Raw genomic sequence first — 24,983 nt, 5'->3', positions numbered from 1 at the left:
CTGAATGGGAGAAAATAGTTACAAACCATGTCTCTAATAAGGGGTGGGTTAGTACCCATAATACACAAAGAACCCATACAACTCAATAGCAAAAAAAAAAAAAACCAACCCAGATTAAAAAGTGAGCAGAACCTGGGGTTTGAATGGAAGAGGAAAAAAAAAAGCATAAGGTTTGAATGGACATTTTTTCAAAGACATAAAGATGGCTAACAGGCAATGTGAAAAAGATGCTCAACATCACTGATCATCACTGACCACAATGAGATACCACCTCACACTGGTCAGAATGGTTATTATTTTAAGAATAGAAGGACAAGAAATAACAGGTTTTGGTAAGGATACAGAGAAAAGGGAAACCCTGGGTACTGTTGGTGGGAATGTAAACTGGTGCAGCCACTAAGAAACAGAATGAAAGTTTCCCCAAAAATTAAAAATAAAACTTAACATGATCCAGCAACTCCACCTCTGGGTATGTACCCAAAGAAAATGAGATCACCGTCTTGGAAAGATACCTGCACCCTCCTGTCACTGCAGCAGCATTTACAATAGCCAAGATACGAGCACAACCTACGTGCCCATCAGTGGATAAACGGATAAGGATGTGGTTCAGTTCAGGTCAGTTCAGCCGCTCAGTCGTGTCTGACTCTTTGCGACCCCATGAATCGCAGCATGCCAGGCCTCCCTGTCCATCACCATCTCCCAGAGTTCGCTCAGACTCATGTCCATCGAGTCCGTGATGCCATCCAGCCATCTCATCCTCTGTCGTCCCCTTCTCCTCCTGCCCCCAATCCCTCCCAGCATCAGAGTCTTTTCCAATGACTCAGCTCTTCCCATGAGGTGGCCAAAGTACTGGAGCTTCAGCTTTAGCATCATTCCTTCCAAAGAAATCCCAGGGTTGATCTTCAGAATGGACTGGTTGGATCTCCTTGCAGTCCAAGGAACCTTCAAGAGTCTTCTCCAACACCACAGTTCAAAAGCATCAATTCTTCGGCACTCAGCCTTCTTCACAGTCCAACTCACATCCATACATGACCACAGGAAAAACCGTAGCCTTGACTAGACGGACCTTAGTCGGCAAAGTAATGTCTCTGCTTTTGAATATGCTATCTAGGTTGGTCATAACTTTTCTTCCAAGGAGTAAGTGTCTTTTAATTTCATGGCTGCAGTCACCACTTGCAGTGATCTTGGAGCCCCCAAAAACCAAAGTCTGACACTGTTTCCACTGTTTCCCCATCTATTTCCCATGGAGTGATGGGACCGGATGCCATGATTTTCTTTTTATGAATGTTGAGCTTTAAGCCAACTTTTTCGCTCTCCTCTTTCACTTTCATCAAGAGGCTTTTTAGCTCCTCTTCACTTTCTGCCATAAGGGTAGTGCCATCTGCATATCTGAGGTTATTGATATTTCTCCCAGCAATCTTGATTCCAATTTGTGTTTCTTCCAGTCCAGCGTTTCTCATGATGTACTCTGCATATAAGTTAAATGAGCAGGGTGACAATATACAGCCTTGACGTACTCCTTTTCCTACTTGGAACCAGTCTGTTGTTCCATGTCCAGTTCTAACTGTTGCTTCCTGACCTGCATACAGATTTCTCAAGAGGCAGGTTAGGTGGTCTGGTATTCCCATGTCTTTCAGAATTTTCCAGTTTATTGTGATCCACACAGTCAAAGGCTTTGGCATAGTCAATAAAGCAGAAATAGATGTTTTTCTGGAACTCTCTTGCTTATCGATGATCCAGCGGATGTTGGCAATTTGATCTCTGGTTCCTCTGCCTTTTCTAAAACCAGCTTGAACATCAGGGAGTTCATGGTTCACGTATTGCTGAACTCTGGCTTGGAGAATTTTGAGCATTACTTTACTAGCATGTGGGATGAGTGCAATTGTGTGGTAGTTTGAGCATTCTTTGGCATTGCCTTTCTTTGGAATTGGAATGAAAACTGACCTTTTCCAGTTCTGTGGCCACTGCTGAGTTTTCCAAATGTGCTGGCATATTGAGTGCAGCACTTTCACAGCAGCATCTTTCAGGATTTGAAACAGCTCAACTGGAATTCCATCACCTCCACTAGTTTTGTTCGTAGTGATGCTTTCTAAGGCCCACTTGACTTCACATTCCAGGATGTCTGGCTTTAGATTAGTGATCACATCATCATCATTATCTGGGTTGTGAAGATCTTTTTTGTACAGTTCTTCCATGTATCCTTGCCACCTCTTCTTAATATCTTCTGCTTCTGTTAGGTCCATACCATTTCTGTCTTTATCGAGCCCATCTTTGCATGAAATGTTCCCTTGGTATCTCTCATTTTCTTGAAGAGATCTCTAGTCTTTCCCATTCTGTTGTTTTCCTCTATTTCTTTGCACTGATCGCTGAAGAAGGCTTTCTTATCTCTTCTTAATATTCTTTGGAACTCTGCATTCAGATGCTTATATCTTTCCTTTTCTCCTTTGCTTTTCACCCCTCTTCTTTTCATAGCTATTTGTAAGGCCTCCCCAGACAGCCATTTTGCTTTTTTGCATTTCTTTTCCATGGGGATGGTCTTGATCCCTGTCTCCTGTACAATGTCACGAACTTCATTCCATAGTTCATCAGGCACTCTATCTATCAGATCTAGGCCCTTAAATCTATTTTTCACTTCCACTGTGTATTTGATTTAGGTCATACCTGAATGGTCTAGTGGTTTCACCTACTTTCTTCAATTTGAGTCTGAATTTGGTAATAAGGAGTTCATGATCTGAGCCACAGTCAGCTCTTGGTCTTGTTTTTGTTGACTGGATAGAGCTTCTCCATCTTTGGCTGCAGAGAATATAATCAATCTGATTTTGGTGTTGACCATCTGGTGACGTCCATGTGTAGAGTCTTATGTTGTTGGAAGAGGGTGTTTGCTGTGACCAGTGCATTTTCTTGGCAAGACAAGGATGTGGTACGTGTAGATAATGCAATATCACTCAGCCACAAAAAAGTGAAGTTTTGCCGTCTGCAACAACATGGATGGACCTTGAGGGTATTATGCTATGTAGAGATAAGACAGAGAAAGGCTAATACTGTATCTCGTGTATGTGGAATATAAAAAACCAAAAAAAAAACCAAAACAAAACACCCCACAAATAACTCCCCAAAACAAGCTCACAGATTCAGAGAAGACTGGTGGCTGCCATAAGTGAGAGTTGGAGGTGGGCAAAGTGGGTGAAGGGGTTTAAAGGGTACACACTGAGGGTGTAGTGTATGATAGAGTGACTATACTTACTACTACTGTATTGTGTGCTTGAAAGTGGCTAAGAGATCTTAAAAGAAATTTTTTGGTGACTGTGGGGACAGATGTTAACCAGACTTATTACGGTGGTCATTTTGCAATACATGCAAATACTGAATCATCACTCTGCACCAGATACAGACATAATGTTACACGTCCAGTATACCTCAGTGAAAGAAGAATGCCTCAGATGATTTCTTCTTCTTGTGTAAATTTTGAAAACTGGTAAGGCAGCAGGGCTCTTTACCTGGGTCTACAGATGAATTTCCTGTTGTCTTGAACTCTGAATTTTTATGCAAACTTACATGCAAAGCTCTCCTGAAGACCATACAGCTTTACTCAGATTTTCCAAGGATGACTTCAAAAATGCAGTACACTTCAACCATTCGTACCCTGTTCCTTGTAGTTTCTAATTCACATCTGCTGGGCTTTCAGTGAAGGATTTATGTGGCTTGTCTAGGTAATAAGGCTAAAAGGAGCGCTTTGATAGGCTGCACGCAGATGAGAAAGCGCGACATTAGCACTGCATGCTCCATCTGCCGCTTGAGTGGCAGTGCGTTCACAGAGTTCCCTGGAATGCGCAGGACTGTGCCGTCCTTGCCTTCTTTCTGGCCCGTAGTATAAGCCCTCACAATTATGAACCTTTACTGCTGGCTCCTGCTAGTACCACGACAACCCACGTGTTCCAGCACACTTACAGGTTTCACTTACAGGCCTTCCCAGCCCCTCACCCCTAAAAGGTTAATTTTGGTCACGAAAGGTCTTCTGAATCTTACTCTAGCCACAGGTGCTTTTTATCTATTTTAATGGAAGCACAGATTTGTTGGCAGAGGCATATACTCAGGGTATCTGAGGGGCGGATTCGCGGTGGAAGTTTGCAGGCAGCGAGCAAAGCCACGCGGGCAGCCGGGCAGGGGATGGCCTCGCGGGCCGTGTGGTGAGGCTGTCCGTGGCCGGGAGTCTGCAAGCAGGGCTGCCACCGCCGCCGGGGATAGGGCAAGGGCTGGCACCGGCCAGGACGCCTTCCAGAGGCGTGCCCATCAGACCCAGCCTCAGGGAGTCGTGGCCACGGGGCCTGGCGTTTCTTGGTAATTGCGAGAATTGTCTCTCTCTGCGGTTCCTCCGCCTCACCTTCCATTTACTGGTCACCCCCAGCCAGGCCCCTATCTCCAGTGGTAACTGTCCCGAGGCCACCGGGGCTCTGGGTGTCGCAGTCTGTCCCAGTCTGACCTGAAGCACCTTCCCCCCCTCCCCTCAAGCCTGGCTTCCATCCCCCTTCGCTGGCCGTTCCCGGCATCTCCTGCCCCGGCTGCCTGTTCTCTGCACCTCTGCCTGCTGAGAGTATCTGGGACTTGGGCCTGGACTCTTTTATAGCCCACCCTTTCTTGCTTCTTTCCATTCCCATTTATTTTCCTAAAAACAACCTATGTGCTAAAAACTCCTGACTCATGGGTGTCTTCAGTTCAGCAAATGGAATTGGACGGTCTGGCCCATCCATGCCTCTGCCCCTAGAGGTGTGTGGCAACACCTCTTGCCCAGCGGCTGACACTAGTCTCAATTCAGCCCTAACCCCCCTTTCCCTCATCCTGTGTGTCCGCTTGGCAGCAGACCCCTACATGGGGGCTGTGCTTGTTGCCACCACCGGGTCCAAGCTGCCGCTGTTTCTCAGCCACCACTGGAGCCTCCTACTTGGTTTATCTGCTTCACCTTTGTACCCCATAGTCAAGTTTCCACAGAGCAGCCAGAGGAATATTCTGATATGACAAATCGGATCATACTGCACTGCGTTGAGAATCAAGTCCACGGTCTTGCTTTGACTAAAGCCCTGCTTGACCCAGGCTTTGGAATCACCCTCCTCCTCGAACCCTGGAATCCTGTTCCTTCTCTGCCCACACCAAGCATTTTTTCCCAGAACAGAACCCTGTGCAGTCAGCCCCCTCTCCTTGGGATGAACTTCCTCCGCTACATTATATTTCCTCCTTCTTGTCTCAGCTTAAATGCCACCTCCTCAGAGAAGCCTACCCTGACCACCCATCTAAACAAATGTCCCAGAGTTACAACATCCCCGGCATCTTATTTCCCCCATTACTTATTGCAATCTCTCTCTATATATTTAAAATAAAATCTCTGCAGTGACTGTGATTCTATTTATTTCCTTCATGGTAGATTGCCAGGAGAAATACCAATAACCTCAGATATGCAGATGACACCACCCTAATGGTAGAAAGTGAAGAGGAACTAAAGAGCTTCTTGATGAAGGTCTAAGAGGAGAGTGAAAAAGCTGGCTTAAAACTCAACATTCAAAAAATGAAGATCAGGGCATCCAGTCCCATCACTTCATGGCAGATAGATGGGTAACAATGTAAACAGTGATAGACTTTATTTTCTTGGTCTCCAAAATCACTATTGGATGGTGACAACAGCGATGGAATTAAAAGATGCTTGCTCCTTGGAAGAAAAGCTATGACCAACCTGGACAGCTTATTGAAAAGCAAAGACATCACTTTGTTGACAAGTGTCCATATAGTCAAAGCTATGGTTTTTTCCAGTACTTGTGTACAGATGTGAGAGTTGGATCATAGGGAATTCTGAGCACTGAAGAACTGATGCTTTGAAACTGTGGTGCTGGAGAAGACTTTTGAGAGTTCCTTGGACGCAAGGAGATCAAACCAGTCATTCCTAAAGGAAATCAACCCTGGATACTCATTGGAGGAACTGATGCTGAAGCTGAAGCTCCAATACTTTGGCCACCTGATGTGAAGAAGTGACTCACTGGAAAAGACCCTGATGCTAGGAAAGACTGAAGGTGGAAGGAGAAGGGGGCTACAGAGGATGAGACAGTTGGATGGCATCACTGACTCAATGGAGCAAACTCTGGGAGTTGGTGATGGACAGGGAAGCCTGGCATGCTGCAGTCCATGGGGTTGCAGAGTCAGACACGACTGAGTGACTTAACAACAACAAAGTGTCTATACAGTCTATACTACTCATCTTTTTAAAGAAAATCCAGCCAGCAGTAGTAGCTATCCTAACTCCTTTACAAGCATGAAGTTATTTAATTCTCACCACAAACCTTGGAGGGCAGTCCTGTTGTTATTCTAGTTTTCTAGATGAGGTGCTTGAAGTGCAGCTGAAAAGATTGCCAGTGACGCCTGTGGAGCTCGGATGCACTAGTGCTGTGCGTCAGCACGGTGCTGCAGTGTGCCAAGTCACGGAGAGCAGGCAGTGGAACAGGAGACTGGTGAAAAGCCCAGGCCTGCGGAACTAAGGAGGGGGTGTCCCGGATAAGGATGCTCTGCAGGTGTTGACTTGGGGTGAGTCTGCCTAGACTAGCAGCAAGATGGTGGCCCAGACCACGTTTCCTGCACATCTCGCCACTGCCTTGCCCGTGCTACAGGGTCCTTTGATGTCTCCATCACTGCCTTTATGAGATCTGAGGGGAAGGCCTTCTCTCTCAGCTTTTGGAACATGGGGGAATGACAGAAAGATGAAGAAATCTCACTGACCCACCTCAACCCCTGGGATGAGAACTGGTGTTTCCCTTGGCCCTGTGAGGCCAGCTCTGGAGCTCAGCCATTTATTTACAAGGTAATGAACTTACAGGCACACCGTGTATTCCATTAACATCCTGTAGACCCCTGTGCATTTATGGAATTCTAAGCACAACCTCTACTGCCTGATTATGAATCAGCCACATAGGAAGCACCAGCAAGTGCAAGTTTAAGAAAACAGTACCTTTAAAAATAACGGTCCCACTAATGAAACGGTGATGATCCTGCCTGTGGCCTCAGCGGGGCTCCCTCTTTAACTGGTTCCCTCTTCATTTCAATCCAGTATGTGTGTGGCTCAGGAACAGTATTAATCCATAGCTGCTGGAACAGGGGGTCAATGGGTACCATCAAGTCTGGAAGATTTCTAGAGCTGGGCAGACATTTTTTGGAACTCGGATGTGGATTTGAACTCCAGGAGGCTCCCTATGGTTTGCTCTAAGGCTCTCTTGACAACCACAGGCTCTGTGGACACTGATGGTGATGAGTGGTCTGTACCATCAGCGGCACAGAGAAGAGGTGCCTGAGGAACCTTCAGGAAGATGAGTGTCCAGCTGGAGGGGATAAGAAGGAGGGGTTCACAGCTTGAGAGAGATGGAGTGGGGTAGGGGGATAAAGCAAAGGGTATGCTCATGGAAAGATGAACTGTCTGGATGAATCTGGACCACAGATAACGTGTAGGGAAACATTTGAAATACAGGCCAAGAAGTTAAGTTAGGGACCTACATATGACGACAAAGGTCACACCATGGAAGATCTATCTGCAGAGCCACATGATCAGGAGTATGATTTAAGGTGTTTTTTTGTGGGGGAACACAGGATGGAACTAATGGCAGAATGACCCATTGAGATGCCACTCTGATTTTGGAGGGGTTGAGGGCTAAATTCAGGAGGCAACGCAAACTTCATGGGAGAGATGGGGTTTTAAGGGGAAAAAACAATACTATCTGCTAATAAGAGGCAGACTTTGAAGTTTTTACATATAATAGGAATTCTGAAAAAGAGGCCAATTTCAAAGGGCAGGAGGAAACAAGATAATTTCTGTTTTGGACGTCCTGTTTTAAGGCTCTAGTCTATTCAGGGGAGATGTCCAGTGGGCAGAGAGAAATGAGGCTGAGATGGTTTAGGGATCACTTAGAAGGGACAGAGGCACGAGTCACACAGCTGGGTGAGTAAGCCATGATTCCTGCACCCCTTACCCCCCACCCCACACCTCTCCTGCAGGGAGTGGAGGAGGGAAGGAGAAAGGGAAAGTCATGTTAGTCGCTCAGTCATGTCTGAATCTTTATGACCCTATGGACTGTAGCCTGCCAGGCAAGAATATTGGAGTAGGTTGCTGTGCTTCCTCCAGGGGATCTTCCTGACCGAGGGATTGAACCCGGGTCTCCTGCATTGCAGGTGGGTTCTGTACTGTCTGAGCTACCAGGGAATTGAGGGAAGGAGAGGCAGGCTCATAAGAAACAGCAATGATGTATTCAAAGAATCTGCCTGCAATGCAGGAGACCCTGGTTTGATTCCTGCGTTGGGAAGATCTGCTGGAGAAGGGATAGGCTGCCCACTCCAGTATTCTTGGGCTTCCCTTTTGGCTCAGCTGGTAAAGAATCTGCCTGCAATGCGGAAGACCTGGAATTGATCCCTGGGTTGGGAAGATCCCCTGGAGAAGGGAAAGGCTCAGTTCAGTTCAGTTGCTCAGTCGTATTCGACTCTTTGCGACCCCATGGACGGCAGCATGCCAGGCCTCCCTGTCCATCAACTCCAGGAGCTTACCCAAACTCATGTCCACTGAGTTGGTGATTCCATTCAATCACCTCATCCTCTGTTGATCCTCTGTCGTCCCGTTTTCCTCCCACCTTCAATCTTTACCAGCATCAGGGTCTTTTCCAGTGAGTCAGTTCTTCGTATCAGGTGGCCAAAGTGTTAGAGTTTCAGCTTCAACATCAGTCCTTCCAATGAATATTCAGGACTGATTTCCTTCAGGACTGACTGGCTGGATCTCCTTGCAGTCCAAGGGACTCTCAAGAGTCTTCTCCAACACCATAGTTCAAAAGCATCATTCTTTGGTGCTCAGCTTTCTTCACAGACCAACTCTCACATCCATACATGACCACTGGAAAAACCATAGCCTTGACTAGACGGACCTTAGTCGGCAAAGTAATGTCTCTGCTTTTTAATATGCTGTCTAGGTTGGTCATTGCTTTTCTTCCAAGGAGCAACCGTCTTTTAATTTCATGGCTGCAGTCACCATCTGCAGTGATTTTGGAGACCCTGAAATAAAGTCTCTCATTGTTTCACCATCTATTTCCCATGAAGTGATGGGCCCAGATGCCATGATCTTAGTTTTCTGAATGTTAGAGTTTTAAGACAACTTTTTCACTCTCACTTTCATCAAGAGGCTCTTTAGTTCTTTGCTTTCTGCCATAAGGGTGGTGTCATCTGCATATCTGAGGGTATTGATATTTCTAAGTCTTCTGGCCTGAAGAATTCCATGGACTGTATAGTCCATGGGGTCACAAAGAGTCAGACATGACTGAGCAGCTCTCACTTTCAGGGCACACAAGAATCAATCAATAAATTTTATAGACAGGGAAGAGGCCCACACTCAATGGGTAAGCACCCCCCTGCCAGCACATGGAGTCCAGCGGAGAAAGCAATGATATGAGATTTCCTGGCGGCCTTGCTGTGTGACCTTGAGTGACCACTCAACCTTGCTGTCCAGTCTCCCCGCCCCTGCTTCATCTGCCTCATACAAGGGACACCACCTCCTCCTTGCCGCCTCCTAAGCATGACGGAGAAACTGTCTGCTCCTCTCAGCTGTGCCCGGGTCCTCAAGGTAGGCTACACAAATACCACAGAAGTACAAGAAGATTCCTTTCTGAAAACTTCCTCTCCTGAGCTGCATAGTCAGCTTACTTCTCCAGTGGGAAGGCTGTTCAGTTATATTTTACTAGGAACATGAGCAAGACGGGGATCTGGGATGGAGAAAGGCTTTGCAGCACACAGCCTGTGCAGACAACAGGGGAGACTAGGTGCCCCGATTAGAAAACTCATGTGCAAGACAGGAAACCTGGTCATCCAGATGGGGTTTTATGGCAAGCCTGGAGCCAGTATCCCACAATAAGCGCTCACGGAAGTAGAGGGAACAAAATCAGACCAGATGGAAGTTAGACGGTAAATGTGTGACTGCATGAAGGCCTGGTTTTGTTCTAGACAGAAGAAGGTTGGGCGCTGACAGAGAGCAGGGTTGCAGGGCTGCAGCCGCTGGGGCAGGACAGGGACCAGGCAGCAACTGGAGCGTCACAAGGCCCTTCCCGGGGCTCCTGCCAGAATAGCCCACGCCAAGCCTCTGCCCCAGGTGGCACCAGTGGTAAAGAACCCACCTGCCAACACAGGAGATGTAAGAGATGCAGGTTCCATCCCTGGGTCGGGAAGATCCCCTGGAAGAGGGCGTGGCAACCCCCTCCAGTCTTCTTGCCTGTAGAGTCACAGACAGGAGCCTGGTAGGCTGCAGTCCACGGGGTCACAAGAGTTGGACATGAATAGTAACTTGGCACGCACAGCCTCTGCCCACCCCTCTATACACCCGCTTCAGTCCTGTTCCTGGGGCCCACAACTTCGGTGTTTGGAAGCATCATTTTCCAAAAAAGGAAAATGTCTGAAAATTCTGGGAGGAAACCCTTGACTGACTCAGCCACTAGCTTGGCGGTGATTTAACACCTTCAAGGAAGGTGGTAGTTTCCAGTTGACTTTTAAAAAGAGAAACACCCCAAACCTCAGTGCTTGGGCATCTATGTTATAAACCCTCATGAAATAATGATTCCCATTTCTAAGCGATGTATACAGTATAATTATGTTATTTTCCTTTTTCCTGTAGCCCTGTGGGTTCTTGCTTGGCTCCATATATCTGGGGCTTGATTAGAAATCCATGCTAACCGACTCAAGGCTGGCTACTGGAAATCCATTGTGGCTGACAGAACAAATGCAATCCCTTTAAGTTTAGTCAGCAGGATCTGCACCCTGCTTGTGCTAGCGAGGGCCTCTGAGGTTCGGGGATCTTGACAAATGCAGGGGCTTAGCTTACAGACACAGTATCCAAATGGTTCCCAGTTGGAAGTGGGGGGTGGTTTGCATCCCTGGTTTCTGATGCAATCACATCATTAGGATTAGGTGAGGGCATTTTCTGCACAGCTTCTCTCTTCCCTCCTCAAGCAAAGCAATTACCATTTAACCACATGGCCAGAAGTGCTGGCAGTGTAGACACTGAGCTATTACAACTGGAAGGAAAGAGCAAAAGTGGTAGTGAGTCAATCAGGAGGGTAGTAAGGTTCCCTACAAGGCAGCGTTTGGGCCACTCTCAGCTGGAGGCTACACTATAAAATCAACAGCCCTGGCTGGCTCAAGACAGCGGCCTGAGCATGCACTGTAGCCTTCCCCTCCATTCCAAAGCCTCCCGAGTGATGGCAAACATACATATATTTTTTAATCCTAAAGAATGATGGAAACTAAGGAGCGTTCTTTGTCTGCCAGAAACCGTGAGCAATCATAAAAAAGGAAAGGCAGGAGACACCTGGGTCAGACACACAGCTTAGAGACCTCCGTCAGCAGGGAGGGACAGAAAGCGTGGAAGGCAAGCTTACGAGCCAGAGCCAAGTCACCAAGCTCAACTGTAAAGCTCACCTGTGAGGCAACAGTCAGTACAGCGGACAAGATATTAAGTATAAGTGTCCTCAGAAACGCAAGAAGATATCATCATTACGAGAGATGATAGATTTAATCAACAAAATAAACTCAGCACATCAGTCAAACACCATGGTGGCTGTAGCGAGGGGATGCATTTGTTGTTCAGTCGCTCTGCCATGTCTGACTCTTGGGACCCCGTGGACTGTAGCCCGCCAGGCTCTTCTGTCCATGGGGATTCTCCAGGCAAGAAGACTGAAGTGGATTGGAAAGTGGACCTTAAGAACTTCCTCAGTTCAGTCGCTCAGTCATGTCCGACTCTTTGTGACCCCACGAACTGCAGCATGCCAGGCCTCCCTGTCCATCACCAACTCCTGGAGTTCACCCAAACCCATGTCCATCGAGTCGGTGATGCCATCCAGCCATCTCATCCTCGGTCGTCCCCTTCTCCTCCTGCCCCCAGTCCCTCCCAGCATCAGTCTTTTCCAATGAGTCAACTCTTCGCATGAGGTGGCCAAAGTACTAGAGTTTCAGCTTCAGCATCAGTCCTTCCAATGAACACCCAGGACTGATCGGAACCGCACTATTCACAGGACAGCCACAGCCATGTGAGCTACTGAATGCTCGACGTGCTGGCTCGTTTGAATCTGATGTGCAATAAGTATAAATGTACTAAATTCACAATAGATTTTGAAAATTTAGTAAAAAAAAAAATTAGAAGAAAATTTTCCAAAAAAGAATTAGAAAAATTAGAAGAAAGAATATCTTTTAGAGACATGGATTTATATTTTGAAATATTTTGGAAGTACTGAGTGAAATACAATATGTTATAAAAGTGGACTATATCTGTTTCTTTTTTTTAAAAAACATGGATCCTAGAACATTTAACATTATGGTGTGATTTGCATTACTTTTCTGCTGGACAGCCTTGCCCTAGAACTGAGTGCAAGGGTGGGGAGAGGATGAAAAGTCAGGATATGGAAGACAGGTCTAGAAAGGACAGAGAAATAGCCACAATAGAGGAAAACGCCCGGAGGTAAATAAACTGAGGCTGTCTGAGTGGAAAGAGACCGAGATGGCGAGGCAGGTATTCTCACTGAAGGTGGAAACAAGGTAAAGACGTCTGTTTGTTTTCTCTTCAGTCAACTTAATTATCTTTATATTCGAGGAATATGCTATATGTATAAAGCAGCCAAAGAAACTGTTAAAAATTCCCTAAAGAGCCAACAGAATTTACCTGCAATATTCCATCCCAGTGAAACCAAAAGACGCCTGTTTCGACTGCCACTGTTTAACACAGTCCTGAGATTCTAGCCAGTGCCACACCACAACGGAAGGGTGCAGAAGCAGACCCTTTCTGTCTGCAGGTGGCATCACTGGATATATTTTCCTCTTGCACTCACCCTTCTGGCCTGCAGGCCTGCATGAGAAGGCGGTACGGGGCCTCCTTTCTCCCAGGCACCTGTGATACTCCTGACAAGTGGCGTCAGCAGCTGGGAGAACCGACCCCAGCCATCACCCTTGCATACACCGTTACCCCTGGAAGAAACTGCCTCTCTGGGCGGCGGGCTGGGTGCTTACCGACGGATGGCGTTCGTGAACTCCGTGGCCAGCTCGCTGTCACCGCACGCCGTCCGCAGTTCGGCCAGGGACAGGGCAGGGGAGGCGGTGTCCGGACACTCCTGAGGACGCAAAGCACCGGGTCAGGCCTGCGGCTGAGCCGAGGGTGCCGCTGGCAGAGCAGGAGGCTGCCCCATGTCCTGAGCACTCACGGGCACCCAGGTCACACACACGAGTTCCCTCATCTGACCACTGTGATGGCCTTCTGCAGTGGACACTGTCAGTGTCCCCTCCTGGCCAAGGAGGACACCAAGGCTCAGGGAAGTGATGCTGTCCTGAGTCACTGCCAGGACCCGGTGGAACCGGGATGCCCACTCAGGCCAGCGCTCCTCACGCAGGAAAGACGCGTGGGAAACATACATACTTGTGTGGTCCCTCCCCCACCCCACACCCTCCGGGGAGAAACCTGGTCTCCTCTGGATTCAGGGGCTTCACTGGGTCCAGGTAATCATCTAGAAAACCCAGGAGAAGGGAAGGAAAATGGAAGTGTGTCTTGGCATCAGACAGGAATTTTGACGTCACCTAACCCAACTCCTCCTGTTTAACAGATGAGGACACGTGAGAGCCTTTAGAGAAGGCCTAAACCCAGTGTAGAGCACAGTTCATTTATAACACCGTGATCGTGCCCATTTGAGCGACCCGCTGTCTGCATACAGACGGAGGGCAGCTGCTCTGCTGTGGAATAAACAGAGGGGGACAGTGCTCATCTGATAATTTGCTCAGCAGACATTTCCTGAGGATTTACTACAACCCAGGCTCCAGAAGAAAAAGCTGTGACCTGTTACTCGAGACAGAATGTAGACAGAAGGCTGCATCTCAGTGGGTGAGCGCTCCAAGGGGTCAGGGGCCCAGGGCTGGAAGTCCAGTTGACAGGAGGCACGAGGGCGCCTCTGCCTGCCCACATAGATGCACCACACCCCCCAGGGCTCGGGAGGAGAGCACTGCGTTTGAGCTCTCCTCCGGCCCCCAGCTCTGCTCTCTTCCCTCCGCTCCACCTGGCGTCTTGCAGCCCTGAGCCGCCACTGACCAGCTTTGCAATCTCTCCAGAGTCCAACACCCTTTGTGAGTACATCGACTCCCCTGCGGGGCTGACGTGTCTCCTTAAAGACAGGGTCAGCTTTGTTTCACCCAGTGAGGCTCACCGAGCGCGTCTAGTAATCTGCTGCACACAGACAAGAACTGAAAAAACCTAATGTGATTTGGTTAAGATGTGGGACTCAGCCTGTTGGCTGAAGGGAAGTTTTAAACGAAGCACGACACCCAACCACCTCCCTACCTCGAAGCAAGAGTAGGTGTTCTAAACTCCAGTCTGGCTGGCCACCTGTTTTTATTAAGGCCCACAGAGTAAGAATTGTGTTTTTATTTTTAAAATCAAGGGAAAGAAAGGACTATTTTATGATATGTAGGAATCATATGAAATTCAAATTTCAGTGTCTATAAATAAAGCATTGTTAGAACCTAGCCACGTGCCTCTGTGTCTGTATTGTCTCTTCCTTCGCAGTAAGGAAGAGACAGTTTTGCAATGGCAGAGTTACATAGGTGCAGCAGAATCTGTATGACCCCCAAATCCTAAAATATTGACTGTTTGGCTCCAGCCTCTGCTCCAGACTGCTTGCCTCATCTACCAACAGATAAGACCAAATGAATAGCCCAGAAGGGAGATATTATTGATAGAGTAAATGGGTCTAATTTCTGAAAGACAAAATAATCAGCTTACTCTAATTTCATCACCTGAACAACACAGGGTACTTTTATAAAAGCTCTGTACTCTTAATGTAAAAAAATTAAAATAAATCATCTGGTCTTCTACGTCAAAGAGGTTTCTGTTTTTTGGAGCCATTCCACAGAATATAGTGCTTCCCCCAGTCAAAATAAATACTAAGAACCAGGGGAAAATGCTCAGCTCATGGGCCTCTCCTGGCAAGAGCTCAGTAAGTCCACTTCCACCCCACCCCAAGAGTACATACGCAAACACAGGAGCTCTGTCCCAGAGTGATGGCTCACAAACTCAAGGGCTGTGCATAGATTCTGAAGCTGTTGCCACAGAATGGACAAGCCATGTCTGAGCCCTGGATTCTCCTGTGTGAAGCAGCACTGCTGCCCGCCCTGTGGTCAGAGCCCTCCACCCCGTGGTCAGAGCCCTCAGGCACTGGCATGTGGTCTCAGGGTGCACCCCACGGTGACCTTTCCCAAGCTCAGACTGTGTCACGTCACTTCCTGCAAAAGCCCCTCTGTGATCCCTCCCCGCGCCCAGGACGGCGCAGCTGGTGGGTCTCTCCAGTCAACACATCAACCCCTCCTCCCCCTGGGCTTGGCCTGTGCGGCTCCATTGGCCCAGGGCAGACTTCCACATCCTTCCTGGCCTCTTCATCGGGCTCGCACCCACTCTCCGCTGGGTCTGTGTTCAGGACACCTGCCCCTAACCTCCAAATCTGGATCGTGGGTCTGGCCTGTGGCCTCCCCTCGCACTGGGCGTCGATCTTTGCGCTCCGGATGTTGTGTCCTCTGCTGTGATCATCTGTTTGCCCATTGGTGTCCTGCACTGGAAGCTGAAATCCTGGCACTACCTCCAGCATCTTGCCTGGACCAGATCACATCCATCACAGGAATGGACGACCGAGAAGCAGCAGGGCCTTGGGAGAGCAGCCCCACTGGGTGCTGTGGCCCCAGCTCCCTTGGCACCCTTGTAGGTGAGAGTGGGCAGAGGGCGGCTATGGCCTCTGGAGCAGGCAGCACAGTTCTTAGCTGCTTAGGGGAACCATTCTCTGTCACACAGCATCAGCAAGGGGCTTTCTTCTTAGGGACATCCCTCTGGTGGAGATACCCCTGCACCTGGGCCATGAGGGGCCACTCACAGGGCAGCAAGTCACTGCACGCCCACAGTCTTGGGCCAGAGATAAATGAGTCAGGAGCAGCTGGCTTTCATCAGAAACAGAAAATTGCACGCACAGAATTCCAGGATCCTGCGGCGAGGGATGTCTTTCTTTAGGGTCTAGACTATTTTTTTTCTCCAATGCAGTATTTGGAATTATTCTGTGATAGAGGATGATGGAATGAGCTTGAATTCTAGAAAAAAAGACTTGAGGGCTAATGAAAGTGTGAGCTTGCAAGATGATGCCACCGGCAGCCCACACTCTGCACTCTTCGGGGTAACTCAGTGCTCGCCCTCCTCCTCCTCTGCCTCAGGCCACCTCCTGCCTTCCACCTTAAGGAAGTTGAGGAGGAAACACGTAAGAGGAGGAGGACCAGAGTCAGCCAGACTGGGGTTAAATCCTGATTCTGCCATTTACCAGCTGTGAGACCGCCCCCGCCCCCATTCTTTCATACCTCATTTTTGTCATGTAAAAGGGATAACTCTTGCTTCCCGAGAGTCTTGAGACTCAGGGGAGATGACGTGTGTGGTGATCAGTACCACGTGATCAACACTGATGATCCCACGGGCCAGGAGGAGGGGGTGGGGTGACTACCGGCCTCCCGGCCACTCCCTGGATGAGACCGTGATCTATGAGGTGCTGTACCTGCTACATAAAGTGAGGTGAAAACACGTGGACTTGGTTTCTTTGCACTCAAAACGTCACTGTCTTTCGGATCTCTAGAATGGCCGCAGTTCCTCTGCACATAAGGGAGCCGCGGGCGGTGAGCGCGGCTCTGCGGGAGGGGAGGCTGAGCCCGGGCCCTACCTTGCCGGCCGCGTCCTTGCCCCCGCTGCTGGCAGAGCTGAGGGACCGCGTGCGCTGCTCCTTCTGCTCCTCCACCTCAGACTTGAGGTGCTCGATGTGGACCAGGTAGGCCTGCTCCTGGGCTTCTCGCGTGCTCAGCTTCAGCTCCAGGGCCTTCTTCTCCTTCTCCAGGAGGTAGAGCTGGGCCTTCAGCTCGGCCATCTCCTCCTGCGGGGCACAGAGCACACGAGGGGCTGGTGGGGTGACAGCAGGGACCCCGACTGCCACTCAAGGCCTCGCGGGAGACTGGACGGCTGTCTCCACATGCCCGCACCACGCCACAGGCTTGGTGCACCAGAACCGAGATCAACGGGCGGAAGGGACAGGCCTGCAGGCTTTGGCTCACAATAAGGAGCATCTTTCTACCAGCCGGGAGATTCCACCTCCTCTCCTCCACTGGTCATACTCACCTTGCTGGAGGCCAGTTTTCTGGCAGGCAGAGGCTAACCCGTCTCAAAGAAGTTGAAGCATCTGACTAGGTCCCTTCTAAATTCCGTTTCCTTTCCCGTTTTCCATGACACCAATCCATGGATATCATCACCCTCATGGCAGTTGGGTCCTGCAGCCACGCTGGGCAGCTCGGGAGCACCCAGAGCAGTGACACTGGCCCCAGGTCCTATTGGCTTCAGGGCCCACATAAAATCCATGGGAACAGCCCTCCTCAGGTGGCTATTCATCAGGTCACTTCTTGGAGTCTCTTGAAAAGTCAAAGGAGAGTTTGCTGTGAAGAGTAAGAAGTGACCCCAAAATGGGACAGTGCTCTCCTGGACCAGGTAACAGTGAGAAGCACTAGCATTTACTGAGCATGTAACACTGCTTTAAATGGTTATCCTCAGCAGCTCATTCAGTCCTCTCATCCTGAGGTAGGTACTGTGAATATCTCCATTCACGGATGGGACACTGAGGTAAGCAGAGCCTACAGTCTCTTCTCAGCCCACATACTGAGTAAATTATGGAGCCTGAGTTTGAACCCACGACATCCAGCTCAGAGGCCAGGTAAGCACCAAGCTACAGTCCCCCTTTAGAGGTGAGCCCATACATGACCTTTGCCCTTTGCGTCTGCTGGAGGGCGAGTCCACCACCCCATGACCACCTGGTCAGTCTTGCCAGCTCTTTCTGTGATCCTACTTAAAAGGATTCTTCATACACTGAGTCACTTCATACACTGAATTCCTTGAGAGGGATTCACCAAGTCACTGACTGACTGCGGTCATCCCCGAAGTTACCTTCTCTGGGCTAACAAGCCACAGGCCTGCCGTGCTGTCTTGGGTAAGCCAGACCCGGGATGGGGGATGGTCTCAGCTCCAATGTGGGGAAACAGCGGGAGGGCACCCAGCACAGCTGGTTACACTCAGGGACGGTATTAGCCACGGAGAGGGCAATGTGCCAAGCAACTGCTCAAAAGAAGACGCAAACCTCTCCTGACGATGACATAAAACCAGGATTAAAGGTGTTTCCACACACTGAACCGTCTCATCTTTTGCCACCAGAAACAGGATTCTTAAGGTGCTGGCAACACTGTGTCCTGAGCTAATATGGACAGCCACGCCCAGAACACCACACAGACGCAAGCTTGAGAGGAGAGATGAATGCATGGGTGCCAGAGATGAAGCGGGCGTTCTGCCCAAGAGGAAAGATGAGGCAGTCACAGTGCTGGGCCCTGAGGGCTCGGATGGGTAGGGGGCCCCAGGACCTGGGCTTTCAGCACTTGCACAAGGGCGGGGTGGACAGCCAGGCCGGAGCGCCCGAAGGGAGTACTACCTCGTAGAGGAGACTAGAAGGCTGCCTTCTGGAGGGGCGGCCAGGACACGTGTGTCCTCAGGTTTCGGGTGGGAAAAGAAAAGCCTCCTTTGAGGAATCAGATGACAAACCTGAGGGATGTATAAATGTACAACAGGAACTCTCCGCCAAGAATATAACAAAGACCAGTCCTAAATCTCTGAAACCGGCAAGTCTGAACAGGTCTAAGGCTACAAGTATCTACTGGGATATCTCTACCCAGGACGACCAGGACGAGGGTGAACTGGCGCCTGGGGTGTGATGGGGAAGGTGGTTGTTGGCGCCCCACACAGCACCAAACGGACAAGGTGGTCAGGAAACCAGGGCTCCTGTCCAAAGGCTGCCCTGGCCTCGCTCTGTTCCCCTGCCTCACCTTAACATCAGCATCAGCCCAGGAAGCACCTGCAAGCATTCTGGAGGCCAATCGGAGGCTGTTTCACCCTGCCGAGGCCTCTTCTGGCTTCTCCTGGAGATGAGGTGTCCCATTCTGGCCTGGGACCCCCTGAGGCTTCTCCAGTGCTGAGTGCACCTCTCTAGGAGCACTTCCAGCTCAAGGGACCCTGGACTACTGAAACCACTCCTGTCTACACACGAGGTTCTGGCTGTCCTGTGGAGAGGCAACTGAACATGGATGGCTAACCAGCTTTCGAGAGGCCTTTCTATGTTTCCTCCTGACGACAGCAGAGTGCAGGGGATGAGGGTTTGAGAAAAGGCACCCCTCCCCCCCGCCACGGATACCTTCATGGCCATGAGCTCCTGCATCAGCACCGCGTTCTCCAGGTCTAGTCGCTGGCTGTCCCCCCGGGGCTTGACATCGTAGCTGAGAGGGTCGATGTGGATGCTCTCCAGCTCCAGCATGGTCAGCTTGACTGCTGCCCGGTCGTTCCTGAGCTGCTGGATGTAGTCTTTCAGCCTTTGCTCATCTTCTTTAGTGAACTCCGTGTCACAGCTGCTGGCTGTGGAGCTGGTCGTGCTGAGAAGACAAAACAAACCACCTCACTGCATCTCCAGTAACTGCTAACAGAGCTTTTCCTCCTCATTCTTCTCCAGTACTTTGGCCACCTCATGCGGAGAGTTGACTCATTGGAAAAGACTCTGATGTTGGGAGGGATTGGGGGCAGGAGGAGAAGGGGACGACAGAGGATGAGATGGCTGGATGGCATCACCGACTCGATGGACATGAGTCTGAGTGAACTCCAGGAGATGGTGATGGACAAGGAGGCCTGGCGTGCTGCAGTTCATGGGGTCGCAAAGAGTTGGACACGACTGAGCGACTGAACTGAACTGAACTTTTCCATACCTTCCTCTCCCAAAGCACCTAGCTGGTAATGGCAAAACATCAACAACAAAAAGCATTCTTCCTGGCACTGGACATCGATACCACCTTTTGGGAAAGAAACAATGTGAAGAATATCAGAAATGTCTGCACCCTTTAAGATAATATGTGGACTCTAGAAATGAATTCTAAGGAAATAATTCCACAGAAGCAAAAAGATAAACACATACAAAGATGTTTCATGGAATATAAGGTTTAGTGAGTTATAGTATATATCTAAAAGAAGAAAATTACGTAAACATTATGGAAATAATTATGACAATGGTGGAGAGAGTTTGAGGAAATAGGATGAAAAATATGTCATAAAAACAGTTGTACACACTGCTGTATTAAAGATGGATAACCAACAAGGACCTACTCTATAGCACAGGGAACTCTGCTCAATGTTATGTGGCAGCCTGGATGGGACGGGAGTTTGGGGGAGAACAGATACACATATATGAATGACTGAGTCCTTTCACTGTTCACCTGAAACTATCATAGTATTATTAGTCAGCTATACCCCAATAAAAAATAAAGAGTTTAAATTAAAACAAAACAGGTGTGCTTATGGCCAAGACTTAACAGAAGGGACACGTTAAAGGAACAGAGCAAGGTGAAGAACTAAGTGTCTGAAGTATGACCTGCCAACTGTGTGTGTGGGCGCACGCACTGTGCAGACACACACCCCAGACCACTGACAGCCGCGCCGGGCGGCGGGAGCCAGAAAGAAGGGCAGTGGGGGCACCCTCTGTGGGTCGTATTGCCACAGCTTGGAAGGCAGGGTGCCCCCAGGCCTCCCCGGCTGTTCCTCCCCCATCATGGATGAATATAAATCCTTCACAGGGACACAGGCGGTCCGAGGGGCCCTTGGCCACCCATCCCGTGGGAATGCTAAGGGGGCTGGCAGTTCTAAGGAGCACCTAGGCCTGAACCCCGGGAACGTGACAGGCCATGCATGTTTCTGTGGGTTCCAGAGTCCCACGGCAGGGTGAGCACCACAGGAAAACTGCAGCCTGCCTCTCAAGACCTACAGTGGTTTCTCTGGACGCCCCTGCACTTGACATAGCCCGCATGGAACTGGCTTTGGAAAGATGGCAGATAAATAAGCAAGGGGCCTATTTAGCTGTCAGCAAACAGGCCGGCCTGGCATCATCATCTCTGCCGTTACCTGGAAGTGGAGGTTCTGAGACATTTCGTGGCTGGAACCCGGTGCAGCTGGGCCTAGGCTCACAAGATTTCCATTGTGAGGTGCTGAGCCAGGAGCAGGGACTGGTGTCCACAGGCTGTTCCACTGCCTGGAGCCCAGGCCTGCCCTCCTCACCTCACAGCAACAGGGGTAACAGCCCCCCAGCCAGCAGATGAAATCTCCTCACAACCTCGGTGTGACAAGAACGCCCCATTCTTGTCTGTGACACGTTATCAAGAAGTTGAGGCTTCCGGGGAGGGAAGGGTGGAAGGCATGGTAGTCCACACACACGAGGAAGAGGACTCCCTAGGGCTCTGGTGGTCTTCAAGTCAGAGAACTCCGGCCAGCATAAAAGCTCCCGATTGCCACAGACGCTCTGAGGCCCCCTACCCGCCCTGACTCCATCAGGACGGAGCGAGATCAGTCCCACCAACACACAACACCTCTTTAGAGGTGGTGATGGTTACTTACACGTGTCCAGTGGAGGTGGGCGGGGAGAGCTGGTCAGAGTGTGGGGCTGAATGTCAGGTCTCATAGGGCCTCATAGGGTTGTGTTTTCTCTCTAGAATTAGATGGAGAAGCCCCTGGAGGGGGCTAGTACTGGAGGACTGACAGGATTCACCTTACATTTTAACAGGCTCCCTCTGTCTGCTGTACTGAGGAGGGATGCAGGGAGGTGAGGTCAGAGACAGGGAACCCTTTTGGGGGCTATTGTAACAAGCTCTGGAGAGAAGGTGGAAGCTGAGAAGACAGGAAGGAGGTTAAAAATTCTTCATCCATCAGTGCTCAAGCTGTATTTTAAAAAGGATGAGACGGGACAAGCAGCCACGCCCTCCAGTTGGAACGCCTCAGGTGTGACGTCATACACAAAGCCGCGCAAGGGAGCATGAAAGAGCAGCGGTGCTGCCAGCAGAGGGCGCGGGGCGCCGGCGGGGCGTCCGCGGGGGACAGCGTCCAGGAGTGCCTCGTCCTGCGGAGAGAGGGTCCTCCCTCGGCGCCTCAGCCTTCTTCAGTAAAGCTCGGTGACAGACATGCCTCACACACAACCACCCTCCTGGGCGGTTTGTCAACACAGTGTGGAGGGATAGATGCCTAAGTCCTAAGGTTCCACATGTGAGCAAAATTAGAGTGCACGGAAGCGGTGGCAGTGTTCACAGCGCATTCCACGTGGCTGAGTGAGGCGATGCCCCCCCAGACACGGCATGTTTAGACAGCACGGTGCTGGGAAATAGCAACACTTTTTTTCCAGTGAGTGGGGAGAAGGCTTCAGGTAGGAAAATCCTCTCCCATGAAGCTGAGACTCACCACCAGGAGTTCACTTTACAGCTTCTTTTCATGAAAAGTCACTTTGGAAAATTTTAAATATACAGAAAACCCAGAGAGAAACTAATACCTGGGTGGCCTTTTTTCATGTTTTCTTTGAAATGCTGTTTTAGAAATGGAACACACTTGGGCTTCCCTGGTGGTACAGCAGGTGGGAGTCTTCCTGCCAGAGCAGGGGACACAGCTTCCAGTCCTGGTCTGGGAGGCCTGCACATGCCGGGGAGCAACTAAGCCCCCCTGCCGCGACTCCTGGGCCCGCGGGCTGCAACCGCTGAAGCCCATGAACCTAGAGCCTGTGCTCGGTAACAAGAGACGCCACCACAAGGACAAGCCCGTGTTCTGCAACTAGAGAGCAGCCCCTCTCTCCACAGCTAGAGAATGCCACTCACAGCAGTGAAGAAGCAGTGCAACCAAGCATAATAAATACATAATTAAAAAAAAGACACAGAACATACTTGAGGTACCCTTTGATTCCTGTCACTTAAAAAAGATATTTCCTACAAATTGAAGGTAACTTACACCGGTTAATGGGACACCAATGAACCCATCTATGAAATAGATAGAACCTATCTATGAAATAGATAGGTTTCCATGGGGTTGCAGAGTCAGGCACAACTGAGTGACTAAATTGAACTAATGAAACAGAAACAGGGACACAGAGAATGGACTGGTGGGTGCCAAGGAGGAGGGGTGGGAGAGGGAAGCATTGAGAGTTTGGTGTATACAGGACGGATAAACTGATATCAGTTCAGTTCAGTTCAGTCGCTCAGTCGTGTCTGACTCTTTGCGACCCCATGAATCGCAGCACGCCAGGCCTCCCTGTCCATCACATCTCCCGGAGTCCACTCAGACTCATGTCCATTGAGTCAGTGATGCCATCCAGCCATCTCATCCTCTGACATCCCCTTCTCCTCCTGCCCCCAATCCCTCCCAGCATCAGAGTCTTTTCCAATGAGTCAACTCTTCTCATGAGGTGGCCAAAGTACTGGAGGTTCAGCTTTAGCATCATTCCTTCCAAAGAAATCCCAGGGTTGATCTCCTTCAGAATGGACTGGTTGGATCTCCTTGCAGTCCAAGGGACTCTCAAGAGTCTTCTCCAGCACCACACTTCAAATGCATCAATTCTTTGGCGCTCAGCTTTCTTCACAGTCCAACTCTCACATCCATACATGACCACAGGAAAAACCATAGCCTTGACTGGACAGACCTTAGTCGGCAAAGTAATGTCTCTGCTTTTGAATATGCTATCTAGGTTGGTCATAACTTTTCTTCCAAGTAGTAAGCGTCTTTTAATTTCATGGCTGCAGTCACCATCTACAGTGCTTTTGGAGCCCAAGAAAATAAAGTCTGACACTGTTTCCATGCTTCTCCATCTATTTCCCAGGAAGTGATGGGACCGGATGCCATGATCTTCGTTTTCTGAATGTTGAGCTCTAAGCCAACTTTTTCACACTCCTCTTTCACTTTCATCAAGAGGGTTTTTAGCTCCTCTTCACTTTCTGCCATAAGGGTGGTGTCATCTGCATATCTGAGGTTATTGATATTTTTCCCAGCAATCTTGATTCCAATTTGTGTTTCTTCCAGTCCAGCGTTTCTCATGATGTACTCTGCATATAAGTTAAATAAGCAGGGTGACAATATACAGCCTCGATGTACTCCTTTTCCTATTTGGAACCAGTCTGTTGTTCCATGTCCAGTTCTAACTGTTGCTTCCTGACCTGCATACAGATTTCTCAAGAGGCAGGTCAGGTGGTCTGGTATTCCCACCTCTTTCACAATTTTCCACAGTTTATTATGATCCACACAGTCAAAGGCTTTGGCATAGTCAATAAAACAGAAATAGATGTTTTTCTGGAACTCTCTTGCTTTTTCGATGATCCAGTGGATGTTGGCAATTTGATCTCTGGTTCCTCTGCCTTTTCTAAAACCAGCTTGAACATCAGGGAGTTCACAGTTCACGTATTGCTGAAGCCTGGCTTGGAGAATTTTGAGCATTACTTTACTAGCATGTGGGATGAATGTAATTGTGTGGTAGTTTGAGCATTCTTTGGCATTGCCTTTCTTTGGAATTGGAATGAGAACTGACCTTTTCCAGTCCTGTGGCCACTGCTGAGTTTTCCAAATGTACTGGCATATTGAGTGCAGCACTTTCACAGCATCATCTTTCAGGATTTGAAACAGCTCAACTGGAATTCATCACCTCCACTAGCTTTGTTCGTAGTGATGGTTTCTAAGGCCCACTTGATTTCACATTCCAAGATGTCTGGCTCTAGATTAGTGATCACATCATCATGATTATCTGGGTCATGATATAGATATGATTTATATATATATATAATATATACAGATATATAAAACTGGTGTATATAGGATGGATAAACAACAAGGCGCTACTATATAGCCCAGGGAACTATATTCTATATCCTGTGATAAACAATAGTGGAAAACAATGTATATATATGTATAACTGAGGCACTCTGCTATACAGCAGTAATTAACACAACATTATAAATCAAACATACCTCAGTAAAAATTTAAAAAACTACTTCAAAACTCAAAGGACAGT

General features: G+C 49.1%; 1 protein-coding gene across 4 annotated transcripts in view; it reads right to left on the bottom strand.

The window, feature by feature from the left end:
* MCC (MCC regulator of WNT signaling pathway) overlaps window positions 1–24,983 on the bottom strand; it is a 310,847-nt gene that overhangs the window by 7,755 nt on the left and 278,109 nt on the right. For all 4 annotated transcript variants that reach the window (XM_069595251.1, XM_069595252.1, XM_069595254.1 and 1 more), the window contains 3 exons: window positions 19,329–19,563; window positions 16,773–16,979; window positions 13,054–13,154 (listed from right to left, as the gene is read on the bottom strand). In XM_069595251.1, the coding sequence (XP_069451352.1) occupies window positions 13,054–13,154; window positions 16,773–16,979; window positions 19,329–19,563 (543 nt within the window). The remainder of the gene's footprint in view (window positions 1–13,053; window positions 13,155–16,772; window positions 16,980–19,328; window positions 19,564–24,983) is intronic.

Source organism: Ovis canadensis, chromosome 7 (genome assembly GCF_042477335.2).
Source record: "Ovis canadensis isolate MfBH-ARS-UI-01 breed Bighorn chromosome 7, ARS-UI_OviCan_v2, whole genome shotgun sequence".
Lineage (NCBI taxonomy): Eukaryota > Metazoa > Chordata > Mammalia > Artiodactyla > Bovidae > Ovis > Ovis canadensis.
Note: the sequence above shows the minus strand (reverse complement) of the source record. Positions and strands in the feature narration are given on the sequence as shown.